This window comes from Sander vitreus, chromosome 13 (assembly GCF_031162955.1).
Source record: "Sander vitreus isolate 19-12246 chromosome 13, sanVit1, whole genome shotgun sequence".
Taxonomy (NCBI): Eukaryota; Metazoa; Chordata; class Actinopteri; order Perciformes; family Percidae; genus Sander; species Sander vitreus.
In genome coordinates this window covers 27,283,279-27,297,597 of record NC_135867.1, presented here as the reverse complement: position 1 = coordinate 27,297,597, position 14,319 = coordinate 27,283,279, and the positions used below count along the sequence as shown (strand labels likewise).

The 14,319-nt window shown below is 43.9% G+C and overlaps 1 protein-coding gene across 2 annotated transcripts in view; it reads right to left on the bottom strand.

Annotated features, from left to right (window-relative positions):
* The window catches only part of robo3 (roundabout, axon guidance receptor, homolog 3 (Drosophila)), a 103,252-nt gene that overhangs the window by 55,266 nt on the left and 33,667 nt on the right, over positions 1-14,319 (bottom strand). For both annotated transcript variants that reach the window (XM_078266133.1, XM_078266135.1), the window contains exon 3: positions 716-873. In XM_078266133.1, coding sequence (XP_078122259.1) covers positions 716-873 — 158 coding nt within the window. The remainder of the gene's footprint in view (positions 1-715; positions 874-14,319) is intronic.

Sequence of the window (14,319 nt, the reverse complement as noted above, 5' to 3'; positions counted from 1 at the left end):
GAGATAGCCGACAGAAGGAGATGGATGAAAAGGTAAGCAGAGGAGAAGGGAGGAGGAAAGGGGGGGAAGGGGGGGGGGGAGACAAATGGAAGAGGTTGGAAACAGGATTTGAGGCATGTTAGTCAAGAGAGAGGCCAACCCGTAAAGAGTGTCATGACAGATGGCTCCTCTGCTAGTTCTTACACTGTTTGACAACAAGTCACGCTCTCATTACCATAGAAACATCTTCCACTGCTCAGTTTGTAATAAGCAGATGCATGCAGACTGATACATGCATGCTCCCAAAAAGCAGGTTAACATGTCAGGTTTTATTGTATTCTAAAGTTTGCGTTGGCCACTCATTCCTGGAAGGTGGTCTTCTGGTGAACAACCTGGAAGGATTCAATTAAACCACAATCATTGCAGTTCGATGGCGATGCTACTTCACTGTTATCAACCATAATGGAACTGGATGGATTCCTCATCAACTTATCAAAAATCAAAATTATCTAAATTATTGATTGGGTCAGTGAATGACGAAAAAACATTGAAAGACCATTTGAAAAATAAAGCAAATTAGCACAAACCTAATAACTTGCAAAGAATGTTGAGAAAGGGAAAAATGAACACATTTAATAATATTTTTATTAAAAGAAGTTGGAAAGAAAATTTGCAGTTCCATTGCTTACAGTTAAAATCCCTAATTTCATGATACTAATTCTATAGAAAAACTTACAGTGATCCTCTCATCTCGGTCATTGACCCGGATGTTGTTTCTCTTCCAAGAGATGGTGGGCTCAGGATGGCCTCGGGGGGGTATACACTCCATGACAGCCGGCTCACCTGCTGCTACCACCACATCACCGGGCGTTTGACGGAAGTCATCTCTCAGAACTGGGGAAAAGACGAGAGGAAGAGAAGAGACATGGTTAGAGACGGTATGTGTAAACTCCTTTGTTGACGATAGTATCTTTTATCTGGCTTTGCATACATTTACTTCTGCTAACTTTATGCTGATAATTAGCCTGTTGCTAATACTTTGCTTTATCTGACTGTGCATACATGGAGTCCTGTTGACTTTGAACTGACATTTGGCTTTCAAAAAGAAACAGCATGAATGCCAAACAGGTGCAAACGCATGCCAGTACACTGCTACTGATATTGTATGACTGTGAATTTAACATGGTGTCCCTATGGTCTTCATTGACTCTGTGTCATGTGTGCACCATCACAGCACAACAATAATGAAAGGTCTGGATCAATTATTCAATCTGACCCACACACATACACATACACACACACACCCTTGGCAAATGCATATATATATATATATATATATCCAAGTACATTTGGATAGGTGGTCGGGAAAACACTATTCAACCAATGGCCTCAGACAAATCAATGACATCAATTACAGAAAGCAACTTTAAATATGTAACCCAGAAAATAACTGCCTCTCTTTTGTTTTCCTGGAGATTATTCATAAAACATTAGAGATGTGTCTTTGAGTTAGCCCATCTCCTTTACTTCCAAATGCATCCCTCGGTAGTCAACATCTTGAGCCTGTTACCTGAAGGCATTGGACTTTTTCTTTCTCATTTCAGTCTCGAAAGCTTTGCAGGCTCTCAGATTACAGGTTTAGACGACGGTTTTTGTAGTCTAGAATGATGTACTGACAACACCAGTCGACCAGGAAGAGGCCTGCAGGCTAAGCCTCAGCCACTGCAGGGATTTACAAAGAGGATCAACCAATGAGGTTTCTATGGCATTCCTATCTGGCCCCCAAAAAGACACCAATAATAGATAAGAAAAGTAACCTCCTAAATTCCTTTTCACATTACAATCTTTCCTAGGCATTTGTAAAGAAATGTCCGAATGTCGAACTGCAACTCTTTCAAAATAGCACTTTTTTACCCTCAATATTCTATAAAGTTCTCTTTGAAGCTATGAGAGGATGTGATATTTGGACATAAAGGAGTTGGTTGATAATGAATTAATGCAGGAGGAGAGCATGGCTGATTTGCATGCACTCTTACATTATATTGATATATCTCAGAATAAGTTATATCAATGTAATGACATTCCACTCATGTCCAGACTCAAATGTCTCCTGAGTGTGCTAATATCTGCAGGCTGTTGAGACTGCCATAAAGATGAGCAGAGAGAAATCACTTACTTCACCTTGAAAAGTGCAAGTCATGTCAGAAACTGGTGTCCTAGTTTACACTCGTCACACACTTTGGAAAAAAAAAATCGCTATTGAAAAAGCTGTCAACCTCTCTGTCAAAGCACAAGCTTCTTTAAAATGCCCTCAGTACAAAAACTGACATATACGTCTGTCAATGTTTGGGGCAAAATGATTTCAAAGATGATTTGATTTTGAAATGTCTTAATATTAAAAACGTCTGTCAAGCTTCATAGAACCGACGTGGAGAATACGAGTTGAGTACTTCATCGTTAATTCTTCAATGATGACTCATCTTCTGATTCCACCAAGCACATTTAGCATTTCTCACATTTCAGGTTGAAGTGAAATGTGTTAACAGCAGCATTATTTACACATTCAAGAGCAGCTTTTCCAAGCACTCTATTTTCACTGAATAAAGAATTCTAATGAAATACTAACAAATATAAATACAAATAAACTCAAATTAGAGCCTAATTTGACAAGGTTATGGTCCAAATTATGAGGCTATTCCATTAACATTTGAGACCCTGTCCTCATGAAGGAATCTTTGAGATTACAATAACAACAAGCTGGTCACTACATTCAAGAGCATCACTGAAGTGGCAGATGGCTTGACTGATGGGGTGCACTAATATTGAATTCATTTTCATTAACACTATATGTAAGCTAGTTTTAATCCAAATAGTATGTACTTCTGCTTGGGTAAGTTACAACACAAGTAAGTTCATTTCTAAACTGTAAGTACTGATGTAAGTCAAATAACAGTACTTCTTCTTAAAGTCAATGTTCTATTAGTCTTTCCATCCCCATTCAACCCTGAAGATAAAGTACAATACCCCTGTACCTCCCTGTAATATATATATATATATATACATATACATTTATAGAATAAATATTTTCATGTATTTGATTCAAAGGCTGGTCCTTTTGAAATGCGTCTTCAGTAGCATACAGTGTTCGGTTTACATTTGCCCTGAGAATTAACAGAATGCAGAATAGTTTTCAAAAGCTCATATTCCCCTGTTCACTTGATATGTGAAGCCTTGAGGACCAAATAGGCAAACAGAGGATAATACATGGTTTGTTATTGCAGTGAAATGTGAAAATGTAAAACATCTGAATGCTCCGAGCCATCTTCTATTGGTACCAGTGGCTAAAAAACTAATATTAACCTCTGCCCATCCACATGATTTCATGTTCATGTCAAGCAGCGCCTTGTACATGTTATTGTTAGTCAGGAAATGTCTCCTCCGGGCATTTTGCCCTCGGCATCCATCAATACAGATAGATTACAGAATGTGTGCACATCACATGTGCTCATATATGTTATTTATGCGTGTATGTCTTTATACATGGGTGGCTATGCACACGAGGGTGCGTGCTTGTGTGTGAGAAACAACACCCATGGATGTAACGCCACCGGCTGGCAGGGGAGGGTCACCTTCTCATCTGATTAATGACAAGCCTCCCATAATGACAGCACAGGACATTACCGTTATCATCACCATCCATATATTTATGTGTCCATCCAGCCATCCATCCATATAACCTCGCTGACACTCACACTTTCTTTATCTAAAATACCTGGGTTTGTGCGGAAAATGCATTGTATCTCAACGTCAGGCTGTACGCCTCAAGGCTGATTTCTCTTCTTGTCAAGATAGCGTGGCGTCCTCTTTGAATGAGGGTTACAAGGGGTGTGTGTGTACGTGAGGAGATAAATCAGCCTGTTTTGTTTGTAATCAAGGTCATGTCAGTGTTTAAGGAGGATATTTTTCATTTCCTCATTAGCTAACGGAGCTTGCTTTTGCCCTGATAAAATACAGGGCTTCGCAATTCATCGCGGGCTTCTGAGCCACTATGTTGCTGTCTTTTTTTTATCTGTGCCTCTTAGAGGCATCAACTTGCCACTTATGGCTTTAGTCAGACCCATATCCTGATGGCCAATTACTTAGCCACAGAGCATTCGGGGGCTCTCCAAATCCCATTGGCCGTTTCCAATCCTGGAATGATATGCCAAACCACACCTCTGACCTTATCTGTACCTGCTGCTGACATTTCTCCCAATCACTATTCACAGCAGATTACAAAAACCCTGACTAAATTGTTCAGTAACCTGTCCCATCACGCAACGCTAGGAGCAAAATAGGGCAGCGCGTTGCACCCCAGGTCTGAATTACCATGCTGCGGGGTGAAAGGACCACCGTGATGACCTGTCACACACCATTCTGAGATCACGGCTCCAGGGGCCCCTGATCTTCCCCATTCTGCCCTGTGCACTCTCCAGATCTGAGCGAAAAAGAGGGTGTCTAGAAGTTTATTAGGCACTGGCAATTACCCGCGAGGCCCTTTGGGGCCCATATTAAGTGGGTGCACTTTGACCCTTTCTTTAAACCCCTTCAACAAAGCCAGAGTAATCCCCACCACTGGGCCTGAACGGTGTGCTTTAATCAGAGCACAGACACACAGTAACACACAGGGAAAGAGATAAGGACCACAAGTGTATGTTTGAAATATAGATGTCTGATTGGAATTGAAACCCTTAAATATATTGCACTATATATATATATATATATATATATAATAGCTTGGGCTGTGGGAAATTTTAACAGCCATTTTTAAAAAGATTCTGACATTTTGCAGAAAAAATAATTAATCAAGAAAATAATAATTAGTTGCAGCCCAAATTGTTTCTCGATTACATGTCTTTCTCACAACACGGTAGCATAGAAAGTCAGGAATAGCATGAGAAGATTTCATAACCCCATCTAAGTCTCGACACTAATCAAAATCAGATCTGTGAGGCCTTTGGTTGCTGTCTGTGACAGATTGCTGTCAGCCTGTATCTTTACACAACGACAAACACATTAGTCACACAAAAACTAATGACACCCATCTGCATGGAGCAGTTATCTCCTCGTGATGTACATTGATGGATGTGCGGATTCCAAATACACTGAATCATTACAAAAATTAAAAACCACCCGAGAAGCTAATCTATTCTATTCCAAACAAAGTGTGTTATTGGATGGAAGTAATATTTATGTGTGAGACTTGGTGATTTACCACAGGTGCAAAGTATCACGACCCTGCTGTATATCAGGGCATCATTTGAGCATTTAATTGGACATAAAAAAACACCTTTGGGACGAGCTCAGGCTCACTTTTAATTAAATGGCTTTATCGCTGTCGTTAATGTTCCAAGAACTGCATGTGTGTGTGTGTGTGTGTGTGTGTGTGTGTGTGTGACAGCACCCCCTCAAGAATAAATATTCAGATGGCAGAGAGAGAATGACAGATAGTCCCTTGGCAGACAGAGCAAAGTGAGGGATGGAGTTAGCGGAATCAAGAAAAGCGTCCTCGGGTTCAGGCTTGTGTTGTCGGGGGGGTGATTGAGCTGGTCATCCGTCCATCCGTCAGCTTACGTCTTGTTGCGACATGGCGCAATCTGCTTTGGTGTGAACACACACCAATTTTTGGGGATTTTCGCCCAAGTACATACATCATTCTTATCCCTTTCACAAGACTGCTAAGACGCACGCATACTTCCTCCATCCTCTCTGTCCTTTCTATGGGTGAAGCCTGGTCCCCCAAGGCAATATCTGTCCGGGCCCTTGGGCTCAACAGGAGCCCCCATCAGAAGCCACCTTCCATTAGCCACTCTCATTATCCGGAGTGGACCCCTCCGATCCCTATCAACCATTAAACTATGATGAAACGGGCCGCACAGGATATTGTGTGTGTGTCTGTGTGTGTGTGTTGTTGTGGTGATGGGAGGGTCTGGAGAGGATTGGGGGGGTGGTGCGGGAGTCTCACAGTTGGAGACAGATGTCCGTGCTGCCTTTAAGCACCCACCGCCTCCCCAGCCCAGCCAATACAAACACAGACACTCATGCAGATATGCTGCACAGCAGCTGTAGCAGCAAATACAGCAAAACACTGTCTGCATCCAATATTACAAGCTCAGTGCAATATACACACGCGCACTTCACTATTTCTTTAGCGACAGCTGACCTGTAACGTCCACCATTCTATAATACTACTTGGTGTAAAGTGCAATTCCATTTTTCTCATGGCGCTGTCATTTGGCTCCTTGGACGGAGAGTATTTTATGGCCTTGAGTAAATGACCTAACATGGTTTAGCTCTTTGGAAATGCTCATATGGCCAACAGCGAAATTGAGCCGGCGCTGAAGCTAAATGAATGGGAATCACAGCAACAGGGCATTTCAATTACTCCTTCCATGAGTCCAGAAGGGTCACCTTCTCGGCCCGAGCCTTACTGCCTGCCTGCCCTACACACACACACACACACACACAACCTGTTCATCAATGTCTGATGCATTTTTCCCCTCAAATTTACTCCCTCCATTTTCTTTTGTCCTTTAGTTTGTCCGCTGGCGTAGCCATTTAGGCCACCATCACTGCTGCTTAGTCCTGTCAGCTGAGTCCATTTAGCAGCCACAAAAGCTGGCCTGGCCCCACCCACCCAATCCCCAGCACCCTCACCCCGAGCCCTCCCACCCTTGCTGCCTCCAAACCTGGGCTGACGGTTGAAAAGCAGCTGGTCCCACTAGTCACGATGACAAGAGCATGAAAAATGATTTCCATGCAAAGATGCAAAAGACGAGACCCCCCCCCCCAGGTCGAAGCGAATGTTTAGAAAGATATTCTTTCTTTTTGTGTGACTAGTGAAGAGATGGGGCGTTTAAACGTTACATGAAAGCCCTGACAAACCTCAGGAAAACCAACTGTTAGCCACTGCTCTCAGAGAACAGTGAAATGACACTGGGATGCTTTACAGGCAGATTATAAGCCTGTTATTAGCATAGATAACCCTCTTCTTACAACATAATCCTCAGGCAAACCCAAGAAAGTTATATTCAATTTAATATTCATGTCATGTTCTGGTGCTATTTACTGTATGATGCTTTATGTCTTATTACCATAGCTTTGTTATGTAAAACACTGCCCCAAATGGAATTAAGTGATCAAATATGAAAAACCACCATCACCCAAACCCCAGTGCTGCTGGGGGCGGGGGGAAATAGATGAGGTTATCTGTCAAGGTGCAACGTTTCATGGCTTTTTAAGTGCTCATAAATTCCTGGGCCTGGCCCCTCCACGGTGTCTTGTCACACCCAGACGTGTGGGAAGGGGTGGGGGGGGGTGGGTTGGGGGTAGGGGTGGATGAGGAGCGGGTGGTGGTGAGGTGGGGAGGGGGGGCTACTACTTGGCAGTGGTGTAGTCTGCAGCCAATATGACCGTGGGCCCCACATGCAGCAGTGGGAAAGCACAGGAGGCACTCATTATCAGCCACACAGACAGTAGAGGGGGTCTCATGGGGTGTGTGTGTGTGTGTGTGTGTGTGTGTGTGTGTGTGTGTGTTATAATGAAGCACATGGCCCATAGCATGCTAAAGAACAGGGGTTGAGGATGATCAGGCCAACCTGCGGGCACTCAGTCAGCACGGAGCTGCAACATGTGACAATAAGATTATATGTTTAAGCTGACTCATGCTTTATATGAGACTACACAGTGCACGTGGTAGATATTATGTAAGTCCTATGAAAATGACTGGGAGCCAGGGAGTCTCACAAGGTATGTGATACAAACGCAGGAAGAGGAGACTAGGATTGATTGATTCAGAAGACTTTCTTTATCTTAGTGAATGACAGCGGATGTGAAAACGTTTTGGATCACCATGGTAGGGGTATGAACCGGTTGCCACCAACGTGAATTTGCACAGATTTTGCCAGCCGCTATTGAAAACGCTCTTCCAGGTAGGCGGTTGTCTGGGTGGTTGCCACGCTGCGGTGTGAACGCAGCTTTAAAGGGGTTACAGAGCCTACGCACATGTAGCTACACTGTAGGGCTACGCCATAGCTGACCTACGCCTCCTCAAAAATATATGCTTCGCCGATAACACATGGCGACTGCAGGATCTGTGATTGGTCAGGTTGGGCTGTTTGTGTTTCTTCCTTCAAGTGCCCGATGCCGGTAAAGATTTTTGAGAGTGAAAACAACGCAAAGCAAGTTGACAGAAGGCTCAGCTATCCTTTCCCCTTCACTAACACACACCTACTGCAAGCCTTCTGCTCAAATTCAGTAAAGAAGCCTTCCATCCAGTGCTAGTATCACAAAGTGTAAGAAAGAATTTAAACATAGTTCATATTTGAGTTAAATTGTGATATGGCTGGACCCCGTACAATACATCCATTTGATTATGCCTTCAATGCGTAGACCCCAACAGCCAACATATACCCTGTATACGGCTGGGCTCCTGTTAGCCCATGCGTCAGGCATAAATCCAGCTACCAGGACACACACCAGGTGTAAATCATGCATCAGTAAAAGTGAAAGAGAAGTAAAGATGAAATATTATTCGTACTTTTGGAATGATTAATGATCAATAAGGAGTACATGACTTTTCAAGCAATGAGCCTCACACTGTACTGCACTTGAATATGTGTGTGTCTAGAGAGCTTTTTAATGGCCTTGGCTAACCTTCCATCAATCCTGCTGGATCTTCACCCCTCTTCCTTCCTTCCTTCCACTATCACACGTGTACGCACGCTGACACACGAATGTACGCACTCAAACAGAGCAGAAGAAGCCTGAGGCATGCCGAGCCCATTTGAATAAAACAGCCATATTTCAAATCAAGGAGGGAGACCTTATTAAAATACTACCTGCAGGCCACGCTCACGTCGAAGCCCTACCCAACCCCTCCCATTAACCTGGTACTACAGAAAGTGACCCAAGCATGTGCACAGACACGGATAAAACCAGTCTACTGGAAACGTGTTTGCATTCAAACGCACAGCAACACTAACAGACAAACTTCTCCTCATTTGCGTGTAAATCCTTCCAATCTCCTGGCATGGGGGGGTGTTCACCTATGTGTGGCTCAGCAGCAGGTTCCCATTCCAATTCTGAGCTGGTGCTGCTGCTCCGGCTGTGCTCACCCACCCAGCAACCTTGAGGTTAATCCACCGCAAAACTCCCCTGGCATGCCATGTTGGCCCTGTGTGTGTGTGATTGTGTGTGATTGTGTGTGTGATTGTGTGTGTGTGTGTGTGTGTGTGTGTGTGTTTCTGCCAATTTTTCATCTATGTGTTTCATCTCTGCAATTCCAGACAGGATACACATGACTCCCCCGAACCCTGAAAACTTGCGGTCCAAACTCAGAGTTCTTTGTAATTCTCTAGGAATTAAATGTTGCTCCCCGGCTCTTGACTTTTCCTCCAAGAAAGTGAAAGGATTTTAGGGCAAGCTGGTGCTAAGAGCAACCCGTTCTCACTCCCAACTCGTCAAATACTGACCCTTGGTCAGTGGCTCTCAGCATCATATACCGACGCAAAAACCACCCTTTAGCGTGTGGGTGGAACACAACGGGCAGAGCAGCGGGCACTGTCCCGATCTTGTGCCTAGAGATGTTCCGATACCGATACCAGTATTGGTATCGGCTCCGATACTGCCTAAAACGCTGGTATCGGTATCAGGAAGTACTGGAGTTTATGCACCGATCCGATACCACGTAATAAAGCCCTAAAGAAAAAATACGTTAAAGTAGTTTATTTATGTTGTCTTTCCGTTATAACTGACTGTCAAACTGCATAATAAAAGAAAGTTCTGGGGCATTCATGTTTCACAAAGAGTTTAACCTGAGCCAGACTGACAACAAAGATAGAAATCATATCACATCCATACAGGGATAGTATACAGTTCTTAAAACATAATAAAATATATGACACACTAGTATCGGATCGGTACTAGGTAGGGAGCCCGGGTTAGTGCCACAAGCATTCATCCACCCTGCTGCAGTGTCCTTGGGCAAGACGATGATTTGTTTCCTACCCCAGGCTGCTGTCGGGTAGCTGACCCTGACTTCTGACCTGCTGCAGTGAGGAGAAAGGAAAAAAAACAATTTCCTAGCGTGGATCAATAATATCACATTATCAAAAAGCTGTGTTTAAGATTTATTTCTCCCTCTCTTTAGTCTCTTAATGGGAACTGATGATGAACAGTGAGGGCTCATGACCTCCGAGGAGGAAAGAGATGTCAGATGGAGTACAGTCAAGGTGAATGGTTGTTCAGTGCATGTCGAATCTATCAACTTAATGAAGCTGTGTATTTATTGGCCTATCTGTTCGCAGGTGGAGGATTTCAGTCCCAACGTTTATATGTTTAATGATGAAAGAAAAGGACTGAAGCGTATTTTGGATTGATGTCAATCATTTCCTGATGTTTTCATGCCCTGCGTGAGTCTCCTGTTTTATTGAAACTGGCACATATCCTTAAGGGAGTGTGCAGAGACGCATCCCCGAAGCACTGCAACTCTTTGTTACAAAAGCAAATAGTATGTCTCTTTCGTGGACTCTATGATGGAAATAGTCACAGATAGAAACATGCCACGTCTCTTCAATTTAGCCCAGCTATTCATGAAATATTCACACTGTTTGACAATGCTTTATTCAGCTAGAGTGGCTCCCTGCTCATGGTAAAGCTGAATCAATTATCAGGTGAAGTCGCTCACACCTGATTGACAGGCTCGTCAAAAACGGGCTTATGCCCTTTTGACAGAGAACAATCTGTTGGCAAAAACACACATTTCGGAGTGGCTTCAAAAGGACCTTTTTTGCTTTAGTTGAAAACACCACGTCTTTAGCTACTGAGTAAAAGAGGAGATGAAACGCCATTTTGATGGGATTTTTTTTTTGTGTGGCAAAAACAAGCCAGTAGAGAGATTCACAGAAAGAAATCTGGACCGCATCCTAAGAAGGAAGGGGAACCAAGAGGGAGATTTGCAAACATGCACATCCATATCTCGCACTTAAGCTCATTGTAATTCAGGCAATATGTCCAATATGTGATATGTAATATGAGACGTGGAGGGTGCCGTGTGTAAATTTGCAAGTGTGTGTGTGTTGCACCATGAAAAGAATATACCTCCCCTCCGCAAACACATACATGCACAACTAGAGATGTTACGATACCATTTTTTCTTTCCCGATACCGATACCTGAACTTGCGTATCGGCCGATACCGGTAACCGATCTGATACGAGTGTGTTAAAAAATACATCTATTTCATTATGTTTAAACAGCTGTATGCTACTAACCCCGTATGGCTGTGATATGATTTATGTCATTGTTGTTACACTCTTTGTGAAACATGAACAAACACAAACAATGAACGCCGTCTTTTATTATCCAGTTTGACCGTCAGTCATAACAGAACAACAATATAAATAAACTACTTTAAAGTATAATTTTCTTTGGTGCTAAATTACGTGGTATCGGATTGGTGCATAAACTCCAGTACTTGCCGATACCAGCATTTTAGGCAGCATCGGAGGCTTTTTCCGAAACTGGTATCGGTATCTGAACACAGACAGACATGGCTGGTGTGAAGTGCTGAACAAGGAGAAGTAATGTATGCATGGCATTGCTAAGGAGAGCTAAAACAACAGCGACAAACCTCCACTCCCCCTCTGGCCAACCTCCATCAATAACACCCACCCCGGGACCCCGAGGGCCCCCCCACAACAATACTAATACAAAGGTGGTCAGGCTTCTGTGTGTGGTCAGCTAATAAAGCAATTGTCTGGCCCTGAAAAGAGGATTACTTTAATCTAGTAATGGCCGACGTCGTGCAGCCTATAGCAGCAGGGTAAGAGGGTCACTGAGAAATGCTGGGAAGCCTATTGTAAGGCAAAACAGCCCCCCGCCCCCCCTCCCACCCAACTTGCCTGCCCTGAACCGCCCTCAGCTGACCCTCTGGCCCAGTCAAGGCTACTGTAGTTCACCCATGTGGAAAACCAGAAACACTGTTCAACTCGAGCTCAAGGAGAACGAGGTGGACAGAGGCGCCTATAGACAATGGGTGACCCCACCCAACAAGAACACACACACACACACACACACACACACACACAACCCCATTAATTATTGACCGCTGCGGTGGGATGGTGGCGATGAGCACCTTCAAGAACGCGATTCCAACAATGTGAAGTGAAATTTTAACAGGGTAATTTAGTGTGTGTAGTGTTCAGATTAGCACTACGTCATAAATCACAGCCACCTCTTTCACTTCAATGAGACCACTGCACTGGCATGACAAACACAGGGGTTGTCAAACTAAAAAGGGGCCGCGAAAACATTCAAGTATTCGCCAGTGCTCATTCCTAGGAGAGTTTCTTGTAACAACGTTGTACCTTGCAATCATTGAGAGGGAGGAGAAATGACTGTTGTCATTATACAAGTCTCCCGGTATTCTTTACCCCCATGCAGTGTTTTGGCATCTGTTAGGTTACGAATTCATGGATGTAGCACTCACACTCGACTTCCTGGAACAAATGTACTCATCTCACATGTACCTGTAGCAACACAGCAGCAGCAACACAACAACTTGCATTTTTCCAACCCAGTGTTATTTTCAGTCTGAATGCTCGCTTATTGTGGGATCGCTTAGTAAGACGTCAAATTACCAGCTAGTGCTGATACCAGTTTGTTCTTTTCTTGGTGGAAAAAGGCAGACGTGTCTGCAGAGAGATGGATGGCTAAATGCTAAATCCAGAGCAGGAGAACCTGACTGCTGCTTGTAAGTTCCTATGCTGTCTCACCGTCTTGTAAGCTTTTTCTCAGCAGTGTATCTTGTCGTTTGCGCGCACGCACACACACACACACACACACACACACACACACACACACACACACACACACACACACACACACAAGGGCCCTGTCATTTTCTGCCTGTGTGCTGTTTCATTGTTAGGCTGATAACTCTGACACTGTCCACTTTCCCGCTGCTGCCTGAAAGGTGAAAAAGGTGAATCGTCTGGCTGACATCAGCGTCTTCCTGTTGGAGGAGAGCCAGTCTCCCCTTGTGAGATGATCCCCCCCTCCTGTCAGCTGTCCCTGTCTGCTAACGCAACTTATGGCCAAAGCCCAAGCAATGCCGCAGTTCTCCCTGTCAAACGTACACAAATGTGTTCACATAGCTGGAGCAGATGGCCAGGCCTTGTATCCTGCTTCGTGCCCACCACACTTCTTACCCTGCTGGTGTGCCATGTCTGTTCATACCTCTGCACTCAAAGGGGAGGAGGTGGTGGTGATGGTGCGACTGGGGGAGGGAAGAGCAACAGTTCCAATTTTCCACCCTGTCAACAAACTCCAAAAACAGATGGATCTTGGAGCAGAAATCCATTTAGCTCCACTTGAATGACTTAAGCCCCCATTCGCTGACCTTTTAGAACTCCGAGGTGGGAGCGCGTCTTAAGGAGAAATGATTCCCGTACAAATACACACGAGTAGAAATCAATAAGCATTTTCCACAGCTGTTTGCCTTCGTATTTACCATTTGCAGACAGGTCAAATATACCTAAATCCCCCTGAAATACCTTTTCACCACAAAGGGCTGGCGGCCAGTATTACTTGGGCCATACCAAATAATTTAAGGTGAATGCTTCTGTCGATAGAAAAGTTCCAAAGGATCATTTGAAGTGAGAGACTGCCTTTGAAAACGTCTCTCTCAACAGTCGGGGAATTCAAAAAGGTGAGACGAGGAACACTGTGACAGAAGTGAACAAAGACGCACGTACTAAAAGCACATCCAACGAGGCTGACATTAAAGATTAAGCCTCCTCTACTGTTAAACATGCTCTCATTGCTCAAGAAGATGCTCTTAGCATGACAGTTGCAAACAGTCCTCAACATGCAAGAGAGGAGCTTAAGCCCCTTATTTATATGCAGAAGGGGAACCATGTCAATTTACATTTGTATTTAGTAAGGATCCCCATTAGCTGACGCCTAGACGACCAGCTAGTCTTCCTGGGGTCCAACAAGGACATAATGCCAACTTAACGTTTACCACCAGTGATTCAGAATGGACTGATATTTTCTGCCACTCAAATATTAATTTCCCAACAAGTGCTTATAAAATGCTGCATCGGAGTTGAAAATATTGCTTAAACTGTCTCTTGATAGAAACCATATCCTTCATCAAATTAAAGTGTAAGTGTAAAGTGTACTGGAGATTTAGCTTGAGGGCGGCCATGTATGAAGGCAGCACCAATGAGAAGATGTCCAATTACTGGTGTGAGTTGTCCAGTTCCTGGAGCGAGTAGAATAAATTGCCAAGAAACAA